Source organism: Sander vitreus, chromosome 19, assembly GCF_031162955.1.
Source record: "Sander vitreus isolate 19-12246 chromosome 19, sanVit1, whole genome shotgun sequence".
Lineage (NCBI taxonomy): Eukaryota > Metazoa > Chordata > Actinopteri > Perciformes > Percidae > Sander > Sander vitreus.
The window spans coordinates 13,110,517-13,125,836 of record NC_135873.1 but is presented as its reverse complement, the minus strand read 5'-3'; the positions used below and the strand labels follow the sequence as shown (position 1 = coordinate 13,125,836).

At 42.7% G+C, this 15,320-nt stretch overlaps 2 protein-coding genes across 2 annotated transcripts; both read right to left on the bottom strand.

Moving 5' to 3' along the window:
* Positions 1-9,439, bottom strand: rpgrip1 (RPGR interacting protein 1). The gene is made up of 30 exons (XM_078276637.1): positions 9,409-9,439; positions 9,112-9,165; positions 8,815-8,932; positions 8,266-8,471; positions 8,082-8,184; positions 7,770-7,910; positions 6,769-6,874; positions 6,568-6,591; positions 6,323-6,469; positions 6,156-6,229; positions 5,752-5,972; positions 5,400-5,506; positions 5,233-5,283; positions 4,972-5,151; positions 4,738-4,855; positions 4,402-4,565; positions 3,960-4,290; positions 3,649-3,809; positions 3,152-3,384; positions 2,804-2,919; positions 2,470-2,672; positions 2,210-2,265; positions 1,924-2,121; positions 1,715-1,769; positions 1,467-1,500; positions 1,180-1,274; positions 827-1,016; positions 648-732; positions 399-526; positions 1-227 (listed from the first exon to the last, which is right to left on the bottom strand). The coding sequence occupies exons 1-30, from the start codon at positions 9,437-9,439 to the stop codon at positions 1-3; spliced, it is 3,957 nt and encodes a 1,318-aa protein (XP_078132763.1).
* Positions 9,440-10,850: 1,411 nt separating this feature from the next.
* On the bottom strand, positions 10,851-14,036 carry LOC144534576 (E3 ubiquitin-protein ligase TRIM39-like). The gene is made up of 7 exons (XM_078276580.1): positions 13,467-14,036; positions 13,268-13,363; positions 12,525-12,758; positions 12,234-12,381; positions 12,087-12,113; positions 11,358-11,503; positions 10,851-11,279 (listed from the first exon to the last, which is right to left on the bottom strand). The coding sequence occupies exons 1-7, from the start codon at positions 14,034-14,036 to the stop codon at positions 10,851-10,853; spliced, it is 1,650 nt and encodes a 549-aa protein (XP_078132706.1).
* Between the last annotated feature and the right edge of the window lie 1,284 nt (positions 14,037-15,320).

The following is a 15,320-nucleotide window of genomic DNA, read 5'->3' as shown; positions in this document are numbered from 1 at the left end:
TCAGAAGTCACTATCGTCCTCGTAATCTATCACTATTTCATCTTTTTTCTTCTCTCCCTCTTGCTCCGCTTCTTCTTTCTCCTCCTCTTCTTCCTCATCTGTGTCATCTTCTTTCCTGGTCTTTCTCTTCTGGTGAAACTCCTGGTATATCCCAGTCAGAGCTTTCGCTGCTTCCAGAGACACTTTCAGATTGCCTATCACCTCCTTGTCTTCATCCACACTCACCACTGGAGGAAAAAGAGACACAGGGACAGACATACTGTTAGAAAACTCTATGTTTCAAACATTATCCAAGAAAGGGTTCAAAAAGGATCCTAAAAAATGTATACAACAATGTGCAAAATCTTTACCTAAACAATCTGAACAGTCTTGGTATCAAACACAAATACAACACCTACCATCAATTTGTTGGTCACTGACATCATTTCCAGTGAGGAGAAGTTCTTGTAGGTCCAGAAAAGCATGTCCAACGTCCACACACTCCTCCTCATCGTCCATCGGCTCACTGACTACTGTGAACTTTAACCTTTCCGTGACACACAGACATACACACTTCAATTTGGTGGTTTGGGTCTAGAGACATCCATAAAGTTCAGAGACATAAACTGTTATATTGACTCATACTTTAACATGTGAAATAACACTACCTGCCCTGGTTGGGGTCCCTGCCCTCTAACATGGTGTAAAGATATTGTCTGAGTGGAGCTGACTGTGAACCATCCACATAAATCACTGAGAGAGACAAAACAGAGACATTTGGGGGTTATAAATAATGTAGATGTTATAGAAACAAACACACAAAGCTACAAAGCTCACCCACTCTCACCTCGTGTGAAGTTGTAGTGAATCTCCTCCCCATTTGTGGGTTTGCGGAGAGACATGGGCGTTTCTGTCGTCTCCATGGGGACACCCAGCAGCCGGTATTCCACATAAACACGCTGCACTGATTTGTCCAGCGCCACGTGTGAGGACGGTTCAAACGTCAGGGACATAATCTCGACTCTCAGCTTGTCTCCCTTGAAGCATAAAACAAAACATAGTTATCTATTTATATCATATTATCTAATTGATACTAGATTCACACATTTGCAAATGACAATAAAAGCAAAATCTGAACTTTTTTTCTCTTTCATTCATACAGTACATTTTCTCTCACTAACATAGTTACTTTGTTTGTACCTTCCTCATTTTCCGTTTTGGTGGCATGATAATAATGTCGCTTTGTGAGGAACTTGACTCTGAAGACTCTGGGGCTTCACTGTCTCCTGCTGCAGCTGTATAGTCCAACAAATAGCATGCAAAAGCTTCATATGTGTTTCAGGTATAGGTCAAATCGGTTCTTATTTATAATCCTTTTTTGCATATTATGTATAAACAATGGCAGAGTGAGACTTCAAATTACTGCAAGAAACTTAAAGCAGGTGTTAGGCTTATTGTGTGTATAAGAATAGTTACAGTTTAATTACCACTCTCACTCCTCTCCTCCTCCTCCTCCTCCTCCTCCTCCTCCTCCTCCTCTTCCTCCATTGATGCCTGACCCACAAAGGGAAGGTCCTGAGAGGAAGAAATGCAACATAAGCCCATTCACCAAGCTTCTAATTCTGAATACTCCTGTTTCTCCTTCCACAACATTGTTTGAACTAACATCTGTTTCCTGTGAAAATGACTGCACAGATATTGTTTTAAGCCCTGTTGGGAGAGAATGAGCTCCTACCTGAGTCCTGGCAGTGCTGGCGGAGCTTCGCCTCGATGATGTGCTGGGTGAAGAGCTTAAATGAGAATAAATCAATTAACAGTGATAGCTAGCTACAAAGTTCCTCTTTTCCTTTTACACAAAACCTAAAACTCCTAGAACTTCGTCAAGACCATCAACAACAAAATAACTAAGTGGATTTTTAAAAGAAAACTGAATCTGCACATTACTTTCTTGTTGGCAAATGAGAGTGTGTGGTCAGTCTTGGCTTGGGCATCAGATGTGCTGTGTCGTGGTAAAGGTCAGGTGACCTCTTGGTGGATCTCTTCCTGTCCGTGGCCAGCGGTTTTACGGAGGTGGGTTGCTCTGGTCGTATGTTCTGTGATCTGTTCTGTTTCACAGGTGGAGGCTGTAAACAGGCGAATACACTAGTAAACAAAATAGTTTTTTATCCTTAAATTATCATGGAAACACAGTTAATCCATGAATTTGCTACTTTTGTTGGCGCTTTAAAACCTTACCAAAGTCTCTTTCTGCACTGCTTTGGTTTCTCTCGGCTCAAATAGCTGAGTCTGTGGTAAAACCACAGAAGACCAGGTATTAAGCCAGGGAACAGGAATATGTCTTTGAACATATCTTACATTTCAGCATTTACGCATTGATTTCTGATGACTTCTTCTTGCAAACAAATGTACATAAAATACATGTATAGTTCCCCAGAACACTACTGGTAATTCCTAAATCTTTTGACATGCTAGAACAAAGATCACCTTCACTCTGGGTTTGGCTATAGGCCTCTGTGATGCTTCAGGCTCCTCTCTCCTCCTCTCCTTCCTCTCAGTGCTTTCCATTGCTCTGTCCTGTCTTCCCTGTCCTCCCAGCACAGTGTCCACTGATGGTTGGAAGGGGTACTTCCATTTTATCCAGACCCTAGCCATGCCCCGAGGTCCACCAGCTGGATCCCTGAGAACATAGTCACCTGACAGGACAGAGAGAAAAACTCGTTGAAACTGCTGACAGTAACATGTTGACTTCCACCTTTATCTAAATAAATGCTTCATCTAGTAAGAGATGAATAATGTAATTGTTTTACTGTTCTCTCTCCCTCACCTCTGATCTCTCTGCCTGTAGCCAGGGCTTGCAGTGGGATGGGGGTCTTGGCCAGATAGGCTGGCGGTATCTGGTCATCGCTGTCATCAAACACATACACCCACAAACTGCTGGACCTGGACAAAAGAGGAGTTCAATCTTGTCAATATTTTGCAAAGATAAGGATTATCAAAAGGACACATTTTATAAAATCTGATTGAGAAAGGGATTCTCATTAATTTGGCCCAATAGTTAATTTATCTGCAAACAACCTTGAAAATGTAAGACGGCTGTGTCACAAGAAGTGAATGCCCTCTTCAGTATAACCTACATTTCTGACATTTTTTTTCTGTTTCTAGACCATCATACCTCAGGTAGTGCAACACATCAGCTGTTACTGCAAGTGGGTAGCTGGTGATATCACTGAACACGGGGTCAGCGCTGGACTGGACTGTTGGAGAGACGTGAGGCGGCAGGTCGTAGAACCTGTATGTCAGGTAGGCATCAGGAAGAAGTCCAGGCCAGCGAGCATTAAGGCCCACACAGCGTTCCAACATAACCACCAACTCATTGGGGATCCCCCCACCGTAGTCATGTAACTCCTGCAAACAGCATTGAAAAGTGGCACTTTAAAAAAAAAAGTTTGTTTCCAAAAACCATATCCCTGTGACACTAGCTAATCCACAGACCTCACTGTGAACGGTTTTCTCACTGACTATTTCTGTGGTAGAAAGTAGGTTATACAATGTTCACAGTAAGGTAGAGTAACCGTGACATTGTCTCTACAAAGTCACAGTCTGGAGAAATAAAACCAAAACAACCTGCATGGCTACACACCACTAGAGGTAAGTGAGACCCTATTTTACCTCCTGACCAGCATCTTGCCAGCCAAGAGAGATCTGCACAGGACTCCTCCATGTCGCTGTTCTCCTGTCAGCTCCTCTCTCTGCCACAGTGTCTATCGGCTCTGCAGCATGAAACAGTCGCACCCAGAAATCCACAACACCAACATGTTCACCCTCGGAGCCTTGGAGACAGACAAAATTGAAACTTAATTATCAAAGTAATATGTATATGTAATAAATAGGAGCATTACAATGGCAATCACTGCATTTCACTGCACGTCAACAAACTGTGTGTAGGAAAAGAAAAACATAAAATCCAGCACATTACTCACCTGTGATATTGACATGTCCACTGACACGCTCCCCTCTCCTTTCCATAGCACCCATGAGGGACATCTGCCCACTTCCATGCGTCACAAACTTGACCCCTCCTATCGCCTGGTGGAGCTCCACTCTGACCCTTGACCCCTGGCCTCCCAGCCTGCCCAGGTCTCTGGCTGTTAGAGCGTAGCGGGACGTGAAGCCGTAGTTGGGCTGACTGCCTGACACCAGAGGGGTGGAGTGCACCTCAAAGTCTAAGAGGCTGTAGGTGCAGAAGGTCACAATGTCTTCATGACAGATGCTGCCCATAGTACGAAGCCCTGCTGGGGTGAAGGTGGCCGTCTGGAGGTGCCAAAAAACCAAAACGATTTTAGCTTCATGGGAAACTTGCTCCAAAAGACTTTGAATGAAAAAAAACATCAACACAATAATTCAGGTACAACGTTTTTGGACCTTAAGATGGATCTCCAACAGTGACTCCCCAGCCCTCAGCTGAGAGAAAGGCAGGTCGTCCTCAATGGGCTGTACCACCTCCTGGTCTCCAGCTGGCCAGGTGTACTGTATTGGTATGGTCCGTTTGTAGTTCCTGGGGCTGTATGCTAACTCTTTTAACTGAGCTTTAGGGTACAAATAGAAACATAAAGAGTTTTGAGATTCTGATGCTAACTACCCACTTGTGTTTTTTTTCTGAACAAACTGCAAACACTTGACCTGCATGTCAATCAGTGATCTGATTAGGAATTATATTGCCTCTGCTGTTACTTCAGAAATGAGCGTTGTTGTTCATACCTTGTAAAGCGTTGATCTGAAGAGCTCTTTTTGATAAAAGTTTGTCTTTTTCTGCCATTCTCCTCCTGCTCTCCTCCCTCTCTCTGTCTATCTTCTGGTTGACTGTGTTCAACTCTTCCTTGGGGAGTAAACAGAGTTTGATCCAAGACAAGTTCAGTTAAAATAGGAAGATGGACAATTTAAAGAAAGCTGAGAATGACAGGAGTGTTGTGATTAGTGTGTATGTGTGTGTACCTGCAGGTCTTTACTGATACGGTGCTCCAGCAGTAGAAGGTTTCTGGTTTTCTGTAGTTCCAGCACAGTCTCAGCATGCGATGCCTGGATGTTTGCCAGCACACGGGGCGAATCCTCCACCTTCTCATTAGCCCAGAGGAAATGCAGCTTCGTCCTGCTCTCCTGCTGCATCCTAAATGCCTATAGTTACACGGAAAGCATGACGTTTATGTTTATGTGTCTTTTGAAGCAGTCCTAACAGAGGTAAACAAGTGCGCAAACCTTGATCTGTATAAGAGTTTCACTGAGATCCTCAACACTCATGTCAAACTCCTGGAGGAGAGAAAAGAAAAGAGATGACACGTTGGCACACAGATCAATTAAGAGACTGATGTGTGAAACAGCTGTTTAGCAATATATTATATATATTTTTTTTTTAAATCTCTGACCTTGGTGACAGAGTCCAGTCTTTCCTGCAGAGCAGAAACCTGCTCTTTGTACTGGACAACCTCCTGTTCCAGATGCTCTCGTCTGTCTCTCGTTGTCACAGAAAACGCTGCACAAAAGAACAAAGCACACATAAATAAATGGCGGGGATTGTAAATGAATGTACTGGGGTTTTTTTTGTTACTGGAGAATATGTTTGCCTCCGGCACTGGACGAATTGAGGTTTCAGGCGTTAGGGTCTAATTTAAATAAAATCATATAAAATGAAATGTATCTTCCTTAACTAACTTCAAATCCATTCCTTCTCATTGTCAAACTGCAGCAGATGCAGTGCCAACATGCAGAAACTCCTACCTCTTTCTTGCTCCCACTTCTCCTCCAACATCTCCTTCTCTCGTCTCAGTTTCTCCAGCTCCAGCTCCAGCCTGCCTCTCTCCCCCCTCTCTGCTTGCAGCATTTCCTCCAGTCTCTGGCTGTCCGTCCCGCTGATGTTTTCTCCCTGTTCCTCCCTCCTCTGATTCACTTCTGTATGTTGTTCACCATTGCCTTTGTAGTTGCTTCGCACAGATAAAGTACTAGGAAGGAAAAGGGTAAATATAAACATACAATGAGAAAAAAATAACTTTCAGAAGTCCAATGTTAGCATAACTTGAATAAATAAAGACTTTTTCATATGGACATAAACCATATCTCATAAACCATAGCTCCATTACATCTTATAAATTGTTTTGCAGGGCCTAGAAGACTTTAACTCTCACCTCTCTAGCAGAGTGTCATAGTTTTCTTTTATTAGATCCCTCTCTCCCTCCAGGTCTAATATCCGCTCCTGTAGCTGAAAGGAAAAGAATGAAATCTTTGACATCACGTTACATGATCTGTAGTGTTTCTTTGTCAGGATTTATACATGCAGATACAGATGCGGTACCCTGTCCAGGGTCTGTAGAGACAGGGTAGAGGTGGTAAGTTGTCCCTCCAGTGCCAGTGCTCTCTGTCTCTCATGCTTCAGCTGTTCAGTCAGCTCCTCCACTTTCTCCAGCAGAGCTCCCTGGCTTTCCCTCAGTGATTTCTGACTCTGGGAGGAACACACAACACACTCAACGTTAGTAGAGTAAAGCATCAGACTATTCATTTGAGGAATTCATAAAGCTTTTTGTGTAAGGGGCCATTTACCTCCTCCAGCTGATTCTCATATGCCTGCAAGGAAAGAAGAAAGGCATATTCACATATTTGTCTTTTGAGGATCATTAGTTAACAGATATAAGTGTAAATGACTAAAGTACTAAACCCAAATTCTTAAGCTGATGTGATCACATTATAACAAAATAACAAAAGAACAAATGAATGATTTATAGACAAATAAGGTCATCTAACCTCTTGCAGGGTATTGAACTTCTCCTGGTTGACTCTCAGGGCAGTGCTCTTGTCTGAAAGCTGCTTTTGTAGACGGATCTGATCCACGTTCTCTCTAATAGTTATTCTGACAGAGATAACAACAGGATTCATTATTTTTATTGACAGGGTTGTTACAGGCAGTTATAGTGGTAGCTGCAAAAAAGGTGGCTTGTTGTGGAACGAGCACTACAGTGTACAGACTGATCTTTGAACTACACTGCTTAAGGAGGAAATGGGCAGTGGTCAGATTACTGACTGAGCATTCACTGTGAATGGTCCAACAGTCCAGTTTCTGAGTATCATTTTTTCATCAACTGTAGCAAAGTTACGGTACTGGGTGGCAAGTAAGAAAAGAAAAATGCAGTGATCCATTTTTCATGTCTGATCCAAATAGTTTTCTCTCCTGTGTTTATAATTTAAGAACAGGTGAAAAAAGGTTTTGCCAGGATCGTTTTTCTAAGTATTTTTTTTTTTTTCCATCTGTGAAAATAGGCAAACGTTTTGGCAGAGGAAATCTTTTTTGTCAAAATTAATTTCGGTTTGTTGTTGTAAAACTCATTTAGTCCACAAGAGACTGAACTGCACCACTACCCTATGTTCTAAATAGGACTAAAAGCATTTATGTTTTCTTCCAGGTGAGTTTTAATTTCTTCATGCACTCTAAACAACTGAAAGACAACATGAATGCTTTTAGTCCTATTTAGAACACAGGGTACACATGGGGTGCACTTCAACCTCTTGTAGTAAATTGACACTGTGAAACCTTTTCCTCCCACTTATTTCACAGATGATTTTTTCATTTTTTTAAGGATCTTAGAAAGATTATTCTGGCAAAACCTTTTTTTTCACTTGTTTTTAAGTCTAAACAGAGGAGAGAAAAACTATTTAGATCAGACTTAAAAAATGGATCCAGAATTGTTTTCTCACTTGCTTCTCATGGCTTCCCTACAAGTACTGCAATGTATTCATGCTGTAGCCACCTGTGTCTGTCAGCCTGTTGCTTCCTTATGTCTCTCACAGTTCCCTCTATCTCTTTCTCTTTCTCTCTCAGCGTGTCTCTGAGCACCTGGGCAGTCATCTCCAGCTCTGCAGCCCTCACCTGCTCTGTCACACTGGACCTGCTGGGAGGGAGAGATATGAGGGGCAGAGGGAGGTCAGCGTGGAGTCATGTCGGGGTTTGGGAGTAAGAGTGGGATAGAGGAGAGAAGTCAGGTAGTATGAATGAAGCGGAACAATGATGTGATCATGAGTTTAGAAAAACATCTGCTCAATGTTCTACATCACACACTTACAATCTCTCCATCTCTGCCCTGGTGTCTTCCAGCATGGGTCCGTAGCGAGGCGGGGCAGTCTGGGCGGCCCTCCTGACTCCGCCCTCCACTTCCATACTTTTACCTAAAGAAGGAGAGATGGAGGTCAGAGATGGAAGAGAAAGCCGTTATCACCCTGGCCTACATTCATGTGCAACATACACACCTTTACTGAACTTGTATGGCGTGCGTCCCCCAATGTCCATAATGTGCTGCTTAGCCAGGCTCAGCTTGTTCTGCAGCACTGCTTTCTGGCTCTCCAGCATAGCCACGCGGGCTTCCAGCTCCTGTATGGTCTCCTCCATGTCCCTCTCCTTCACAGCACTGGACCCAGGACGGGCCTGACGGAGACGAATCAGTCTGGTGGACATCCTGAGTCAAGGAGGAGGAGGGAGAGGTTAAATCAGCCATATTAGGGGACTTATACCAGTTTTGTTTTTTATTTTCTCAACAGAGATGGTATTCTTTGTTTCCTGCCCAGGGACTACAGACATAAATAGGCTAATAGTTAAGTCTGGTACTGCTAAGAAGCTGTGCAATGTCTTTGTTACCAAATACTGTAAATACAATACTGTATCTCTTTAAATCACATTCTGGGGCAGCAACAGAGCTTTTTTTCCAAGCTACTCTGAGATGCCACATTAATGTGCCCAATTTTGCTCAAATGTCTAGTGTTAGGTACATTCATTTAGGTATGTGTCAATGTTTCTATTACCTGCGTAGCCTCTGCTCCTGTGTACGAGTGTGTTGTCTTAGCACACTGTTTTCCTCTTGCAGTCTGAGACACAGGTCCTCCAGATGCTCTCTGGGAAACCGAAACAGGCGCTGAGGATCTGCTGAAGAGAGCGACAGAGAGAGAGGCAGCCAGAAATATAAATAGCCCTTTCTTTGTATGTTTGACGCAAAGACAACTGAAAAGAGAGTTGTTTTAGCAGGATATGTACTTTTGTACACTAGAGTCTGAAAACTTGAGTGGAAATCTGAAAAGGATGAGTATTTTAAAGTGGTTTACCTTTTGTCTTCATGACATGATGCTTCCTCCATGACTTCACATCACGCAGGGTATCTGGGGAAAAGTGACATAGTGACAGATTTAGTCAAGACTGGGAATATGTATTCACAGGATGTAATGAAGAGCTCATTTTAAAGCATATTTAACATCATATAACTTAGATTTTAAAAAAATAAAGTAATGGGCCAATCTAGCACAACTCTGGAGAATTGTCTCTATTTCTGATCTTAGGTGTTAATCAGTGGAACTTTTAAAGTACATGTACACACAGATAATGGCAAAGCTATACACACAAACCTGGGACAGTTGGCATCAGCCCCCCCCTCATCGGTCCCACGTCTCTGACTGGGAGATCCCCGGCTGTCTCGTCCATCACTGGCGACATCACACCTCTCCACTCAGGTGCAGCCAATCAGAAAACATCATAAGAGCAAACTTATCATATTGATAATTGCTGCTGCTTCACTGGTCTCCATCCAGGTGAAGTTACAAACTGGACTAAAATGGTTGCATGAAAGGTTCTTTGAACTGCAGCAAAACAGAGAAACCAAAAGTATAATTCAATCTTGTGACCATGACTTGTTACATTTACATTTGTGTAATTAGAGAACCTTAATAAATTATTCTTTCAGGCTTATCCATATCCAAGCTGTTGGAAGCAGTGCAAAACCTCAAGACTTTGTACACTGTGTATAATCTGCTCAAGCCTCGAGAAGCTGTCATCCCCAACAGTTTTAGCTTCACTATACATTTTCAATGAAGTTATCGACCTAATGTGGCAACTCCTAAATGTATTTTCTTAGTTTTGACATTGCCACACAATTAGTGACAAACACCAGAAAGCCTACCGGTACAGTTACTGGCACTGTAGGACAGTGGTTTGCATGTTGATATTCCCTCTTACAGTAACAGACATCAACATTTAAAACTATTTTGAAAAAAAATATTTGACTTACCCTTGTTTATTGGTCATCCAAAGAGGTTTTATATCCGGTACAGAAATGTGTAGTGTTCTTGCATTATCCCAGTGTAACATGTAGGCTCTCTACGTGTGTGTGTGTCTCCGCCCTGTGCTTGACTGATATCAGTTTTAATCCCTCGTCATCCCTTCCTTCTTCCCCAATCCCTTTTAGCCCTCTCTTTACAGAAATGTTTCCTAATTCCTAAATTATTTTAGGAATTCACAAGTGTTACATGATTGCTTGCAATCACTGTGTGTTTGTGTGCATACATTTAGCTCAGTGACATACCTGTGAGTGTACAGTGCTCTGTGTGTGTATAATGCCTCCTCCCAGGACTCAATCCTGAAGTCTGTCTCAGTGCTCCATCTGCCTTGAGGCTAATCCCATCTCTGTGCTAATCTGATTACCAATTGACAGGTTGTGCAACCTACGACTTGGTCTGAAGTCAGTTTTGTGGGTTAGTCTTTAATGACTGAGCATGGTTATTATTGGAGTGAGGCAGGTCTAAGATCTGTGCTCAAGGTGTTACTTTTTAGGAGAGCATGAGCGAAGGGAAGAATAAAAAGCCGGAGGAAGAGCAGAGGTAAGCACATACAACAGATACATCAGTTAACAGTTTATTGAGGGAGGGGCAGAGTCACAAACAGGATCCATGTGTGAAATGATTGTGAATGGAACACAAATTGTCTAATTCAAAAAATAGTGAGAGAGAAGAGAGAACAGTTTCATGATGTTTAATATAAAATACCATGAAAAGCAAACACTGAACATTTCCCATTATATTGTAATGTCATCTATATCCCCTCCTCCATTGACTCCACTAACAGGGCGGATGATAAGTGGTGATTTGTTGCCATTGTCACACATATCTGGGTTAAAAAAGGGAAACATGGCCTCAGTGAATTGGACCTGTGTAAAGGAATAGATGTGTGACTTGGCCTCTGCGTCATAAAAGGACAGTGCTCCGTCCTCGTAATCCAAGAACACCCCAACAACCCGCGGCCTCTGAGAGAGACACAGCAGCTCTGCCTGTCCTGCACATGCCCGGTATTCTCTGCCCTTCCTCAAACAAATAGCCCAATAACCGTCCTCTGGACTCAACGTGACCAAACCCTTCCTGTTGACTGACTGTCGAGCCACACCCAAGTCCCACGCTGTTTTGTCTCCCACGTCTACCTCCCAGTAGTGCCTCCCTGTGGTGAAACCCTGCAGTGCAAGAGAGGGTCAGGTCAATGACAATGAAGCAGAAAGACACAACATCCTTAAACATATGTCTTTATTTACCCTGGTGGCGAGGACACATGGTGCTGTGTCAAAGCGCTCTGGTATGTCCGCCAGGTTCTGTTCAACATCTCCATCCCAGATCTGTCTCCCATCCTTTGATAGAACCAGCCAAGGGTTGGCTGTCCTGGGGTCCAGATGAACATCGGCTGGTAGACAGTAGACAGTTTATATGGAGTTTTAGCTTCATTATGCTCTTTCTCCTGTGGAATGCCTTGTCTTGTCATGATACACAGGACTTTCCCTTTAACAAATTGTGCACAGATGACTTGGAGTTTTGTTGGTTGTCTCATGGCAATAAACCTCCTTAGAGCTGAAGCAATTCATCAATTAATTAAAGCAACAACAACAAAAACAAGGAATAAGAAGAGGTCACCATAGGCTTTGGGAACTTGTTATTGAAATCATACAGACTAAACTATTAATAAAAAAGAAGCAATTAATCAAGTGAAAACCTTTTCAGTTATTGCAATTATACGATCAGATTTCAAGTCTATTTCAGTTGGTTTTTTAACATTATTCTCTTGTTTTGTCCACTCATTGATACAGTATGTTATGGAGTCCTTCAAGGTACATCATATTTTAATTTTATTCAGAAGTAGGACAAAACATATGAGAGAGAGAGAGAGAGAGAGAGAGAGAGAGATAGAGAGAGAGATGCTGATGACAGATGCTAAAAGATGTGAGTCTCTTTACTGACATTGTTTTACTGTCTTTAAAGTCCAACTGTACCTGCATACTGCTGCATCTTCTCATGCTCTGTAAGTTAATGGGAACATGGAATAGAAAATGAAACAAATGTTCATGTACATGACATGCAAGTGGCTGTTTTGTCACAGAATGTAGTAATGCTAACGAGTAATCTTTTTAGAAGATTACCTTGAGTGGAAAGCTTTTTCAAAGCAGATTGAAGCTGCTGTTCAATGTTGACCACCGCTCTTCTCACAGTCCCCAAACATGTGTCTGAATGGACGATGATGTCAGAGCAGGCTTTGGCAGACGGAGGAAAACTCAGAGCAGGAAATCTCTGACACAAAGAAGTCAAATAAGAGAGAAAAAAGCAGATAAGTGGCCAGATAAGATGAGATGTTTGCAAATTCCGATTTTTTAGAATGCTCTTTGGCATCTCTGTATAACGATCAAATATGTTGCTGTGAGACGACTCCTGACCTGCAGAAGATGGAGGTGGTCCTCTGTGTGAGAAAGTTGCTCCATCTCACTCCTCTTCCTCTCCAGCTCAGTGATTTCCAGCTCCAGCTCTGCGATAAGCCTCTCAGCTCTCCGCTCTGCTGCTGCCTGCTTCCTCTGGATCACCTCGGCCAGCTCAGCCTGACATCTCTCCAGGGAACCAAGCAGAGTGGAGAAGACCTCCATGCTTTCCACTAGGTCCCTCTTTGAGTTTTCCTAAAGACATTGGACAAAAAACTCTGGGGGTCTGAGGGTGTTTCCAGAAACACAGGTGATTTTGGCATGCGCTGGTATTGTTGTCAATTGAAAGTCCCCCTCCACTCAAAAATGTGTTTTGCTTCTTGTTACTTCACCTGGATATTCGACCCTCACTGTGCAGAATGAAGTGCACAGTTTGACACTTGAGGATTTCTTTGTGCGCACCTTAAAGATTGTGCCTCCTTGGTTACATTGTTATACGTAGGCTTTTTTTTTTTAAGATAATTTTTTGGGCTTTTCCGCCTTTATTTTTTGGTAGGACATCTAGGTGAGAGAGAGAGGGGGGAAGACATGCAGGAAATTGTAACAGGTCGGATTTGAACCCTGGACCTCTGCGTCGAGGCATTAACCTACTATAAACCTCGAAGTACATGTGCGCCTGCTCTACCACTGACCCAACCCGGCCACACGTAGGCTGTTTAAATTGCTGCTGCAACAGCTCGGGTTAATAATCTATGTCAACTTACTTTGCTGAGCTCCATAGAGTGTTTGATCTCCTCCACTTTCTGCAGTCTGTCCTGAATCATCTGCTGAACATCAGCCTCAATCCTTTTCATCTGAGCCTGAACATCAGAACAGGAATTAAACCCCAAACTGAATCAATGGCGGCCAATGTATTTGATGGGATGATCATGGCACAATGATTATAAGGAATTCAGAATTCACCTTCTTCTCCTGACCCTCTCGCTCCACTGGGACGGTGTCGTGACAGCGGTGGTTGGTCTTGGTACACAGCACACACACGCACCTCTGGTCGCTCCTGCAGAATAGCTCCAGGAGCCTTTGGTGCCTTTTGCACATCCGGTTCTCCAGCATTGCCACAGGTTGGATTAGCTTGTGAATCTTCAAGGTGGTAACTCTCAGGTGTGGCTCCAGGTGACTCTCACAATATGAGGTCAGACACACAATGCAGGACTTCAGGGCCTTTGTTTGCTTTCCCACACACACATCACAATATATGAGTTTCCCTGCCTGTGGCATCACATCGTTTTGCTTTCTCGCTCGGATCTGCTCTGACATTTCCTTGGCGAAAGAGTTTTCACAAAGCTCTGGGCGGCCCTTAAAGACTGTCTGACATTTGGGACAGCTGACGGCGAGACCGTGGTCCCAGTGTGATGTGATGCAGGTGAAGCAGAAGCTGTGACCGCAGGGGATGGAAACGGGTTCAGAGAAAACCTCCTGACAGATGCAACACTGAAACTGCACCTCTGACAGGAGAGCGCTAGGGGAAGCCATGACCTCAAAGAAGAAGATCAGTGTTAACTGATTATACCTGGGAAATTAATCATTTACATTCTGTCTCGCGAGGAAATGTGTTTTAGTAACAGTAACAATCACTTAAAAATAAAGATATTTACAAAACATACAGTATAGGTAAACTCATTTTTCAGAGCTGTTGTCTTTAATGCAGACACAGGTAGAACTCTACAGCTAAACACATCTGAACTTCCATATCATAAACTCTAAACAATTCAAAGTTGCTCACTGGCCAAAGTCCAGCTGCACATTCACGACTCAGTCTCTCTCACTTTCAAGAACTCTCTATAAGCTTAGCTTGAAACATGGATTGGATACACCAATTAAAATCCAAAATACTAACATGCATCATCCTGCAAGTTTTGATGTACCACATACAGTAAATCACTGCACAACACAGTAGGGAATCTTACCTTGTTAATGAATGTGAAACATGACCTCTGAGGCAGCAAAGGCAAACACTGGCACTGCAGTGGTGAAGCCAAAGTCCTCCCGGTTTCACTGTGACCACTCCCTCTGGGATTTTTTTTTCTTCTCCAGAGCTTTTCAACCACCATGTTGTTCCGGGGTGGGAGGAGTCATGCCTAGATCAGGTGCCTTACTGGGTTTGTATTGTGTAGAATTCCTTTGTATTGTATTATATAATAGTATTGTATTTGTGTCGTTTTCTATTGTACTGAGCAATGACAAGGAAGTATACTTGAATAAAGTTTGGTCGCATTTCTTTGTTTCAGATGGACAGAAATATACTAAGTAAATATTCACACACATTATCACAATACAGTAACAATAAAAAACATAACACTGCCAAACAAAAATATCAATCAGCTGTAACAAATTTCTAAGCAGGGATGAAGTGACTATAACAGAAAAGTAAAATAGATTTGCTTTGGGAATGATGTTACAGCTACATGAACATGATGTGATGTGAAGGTGAATGGGATGGAGGCAGCAGCAGAGGAGAAAGGTTTAAAAGTTTGACAGCAACGATATGATTGGCTCACAGAGAAAAAAATCTGGTTGGTTTAACTGAAAGAGTGAACGCCCATAGTCAGCTGATTGAGTAGAAGCGGGAGAGAGAGAGAGAGTGAATGAATGAGAGCATAAAGAGTCATCCTGACTGAACCTCCGATAAGCTTCATTAAAACTATAAGTCAACGAAGATAAAAATGAACACACCTACAGTTAGAGATCTGGTTTAACTATAAAACCATAGTTCTGCATATTCATACGTTTTTATATAACATTTGACTCACACAGACC

Coding starts and splice junctions, on each gene's coding strand:
- rpgrip1 (XM_078276637.1), bottom strand. CDS start 9,439: ATGAGGGGGGGGCTGATGCCAACTGTCCCAG. Junction 6,230..6,322: donor CTCTACAGACCCTGGACAGG/GTACCGCATCTG, acceptor TTTTCCTTTCAG/CTACAGGAGCGGATATTAGA. Junction 2,122..2,209: donor CAGAAAGAGACTTTGGTAAG/GTTTTAAAGCGC, acceptor TTTGTTTACTAG/TGTATTCGCCTGTTTACAGC.
- LOC144534576 (XM_078276580.1), bottom strand. CDS start 14,036: ATGGCTTCCCCTAGCGCTCTCCTGTCAGAGGTGCAGTTTCAGTGTTGC. Junction 12,382..12,524: donor ACCACCTCCATCTTCTGCAG/GTCAGGAGTCGT, acceptor TCTTTGTGTCAG/AGATTTCCTGCTCTGAGTTT. Junction 11,504..12,086: donor GAAGATGCAGCAGTATGCAG/GTACAGTTGGAC, acceptor ACTGTCTACCAG/CCGATGTTCATCTGGACCCC.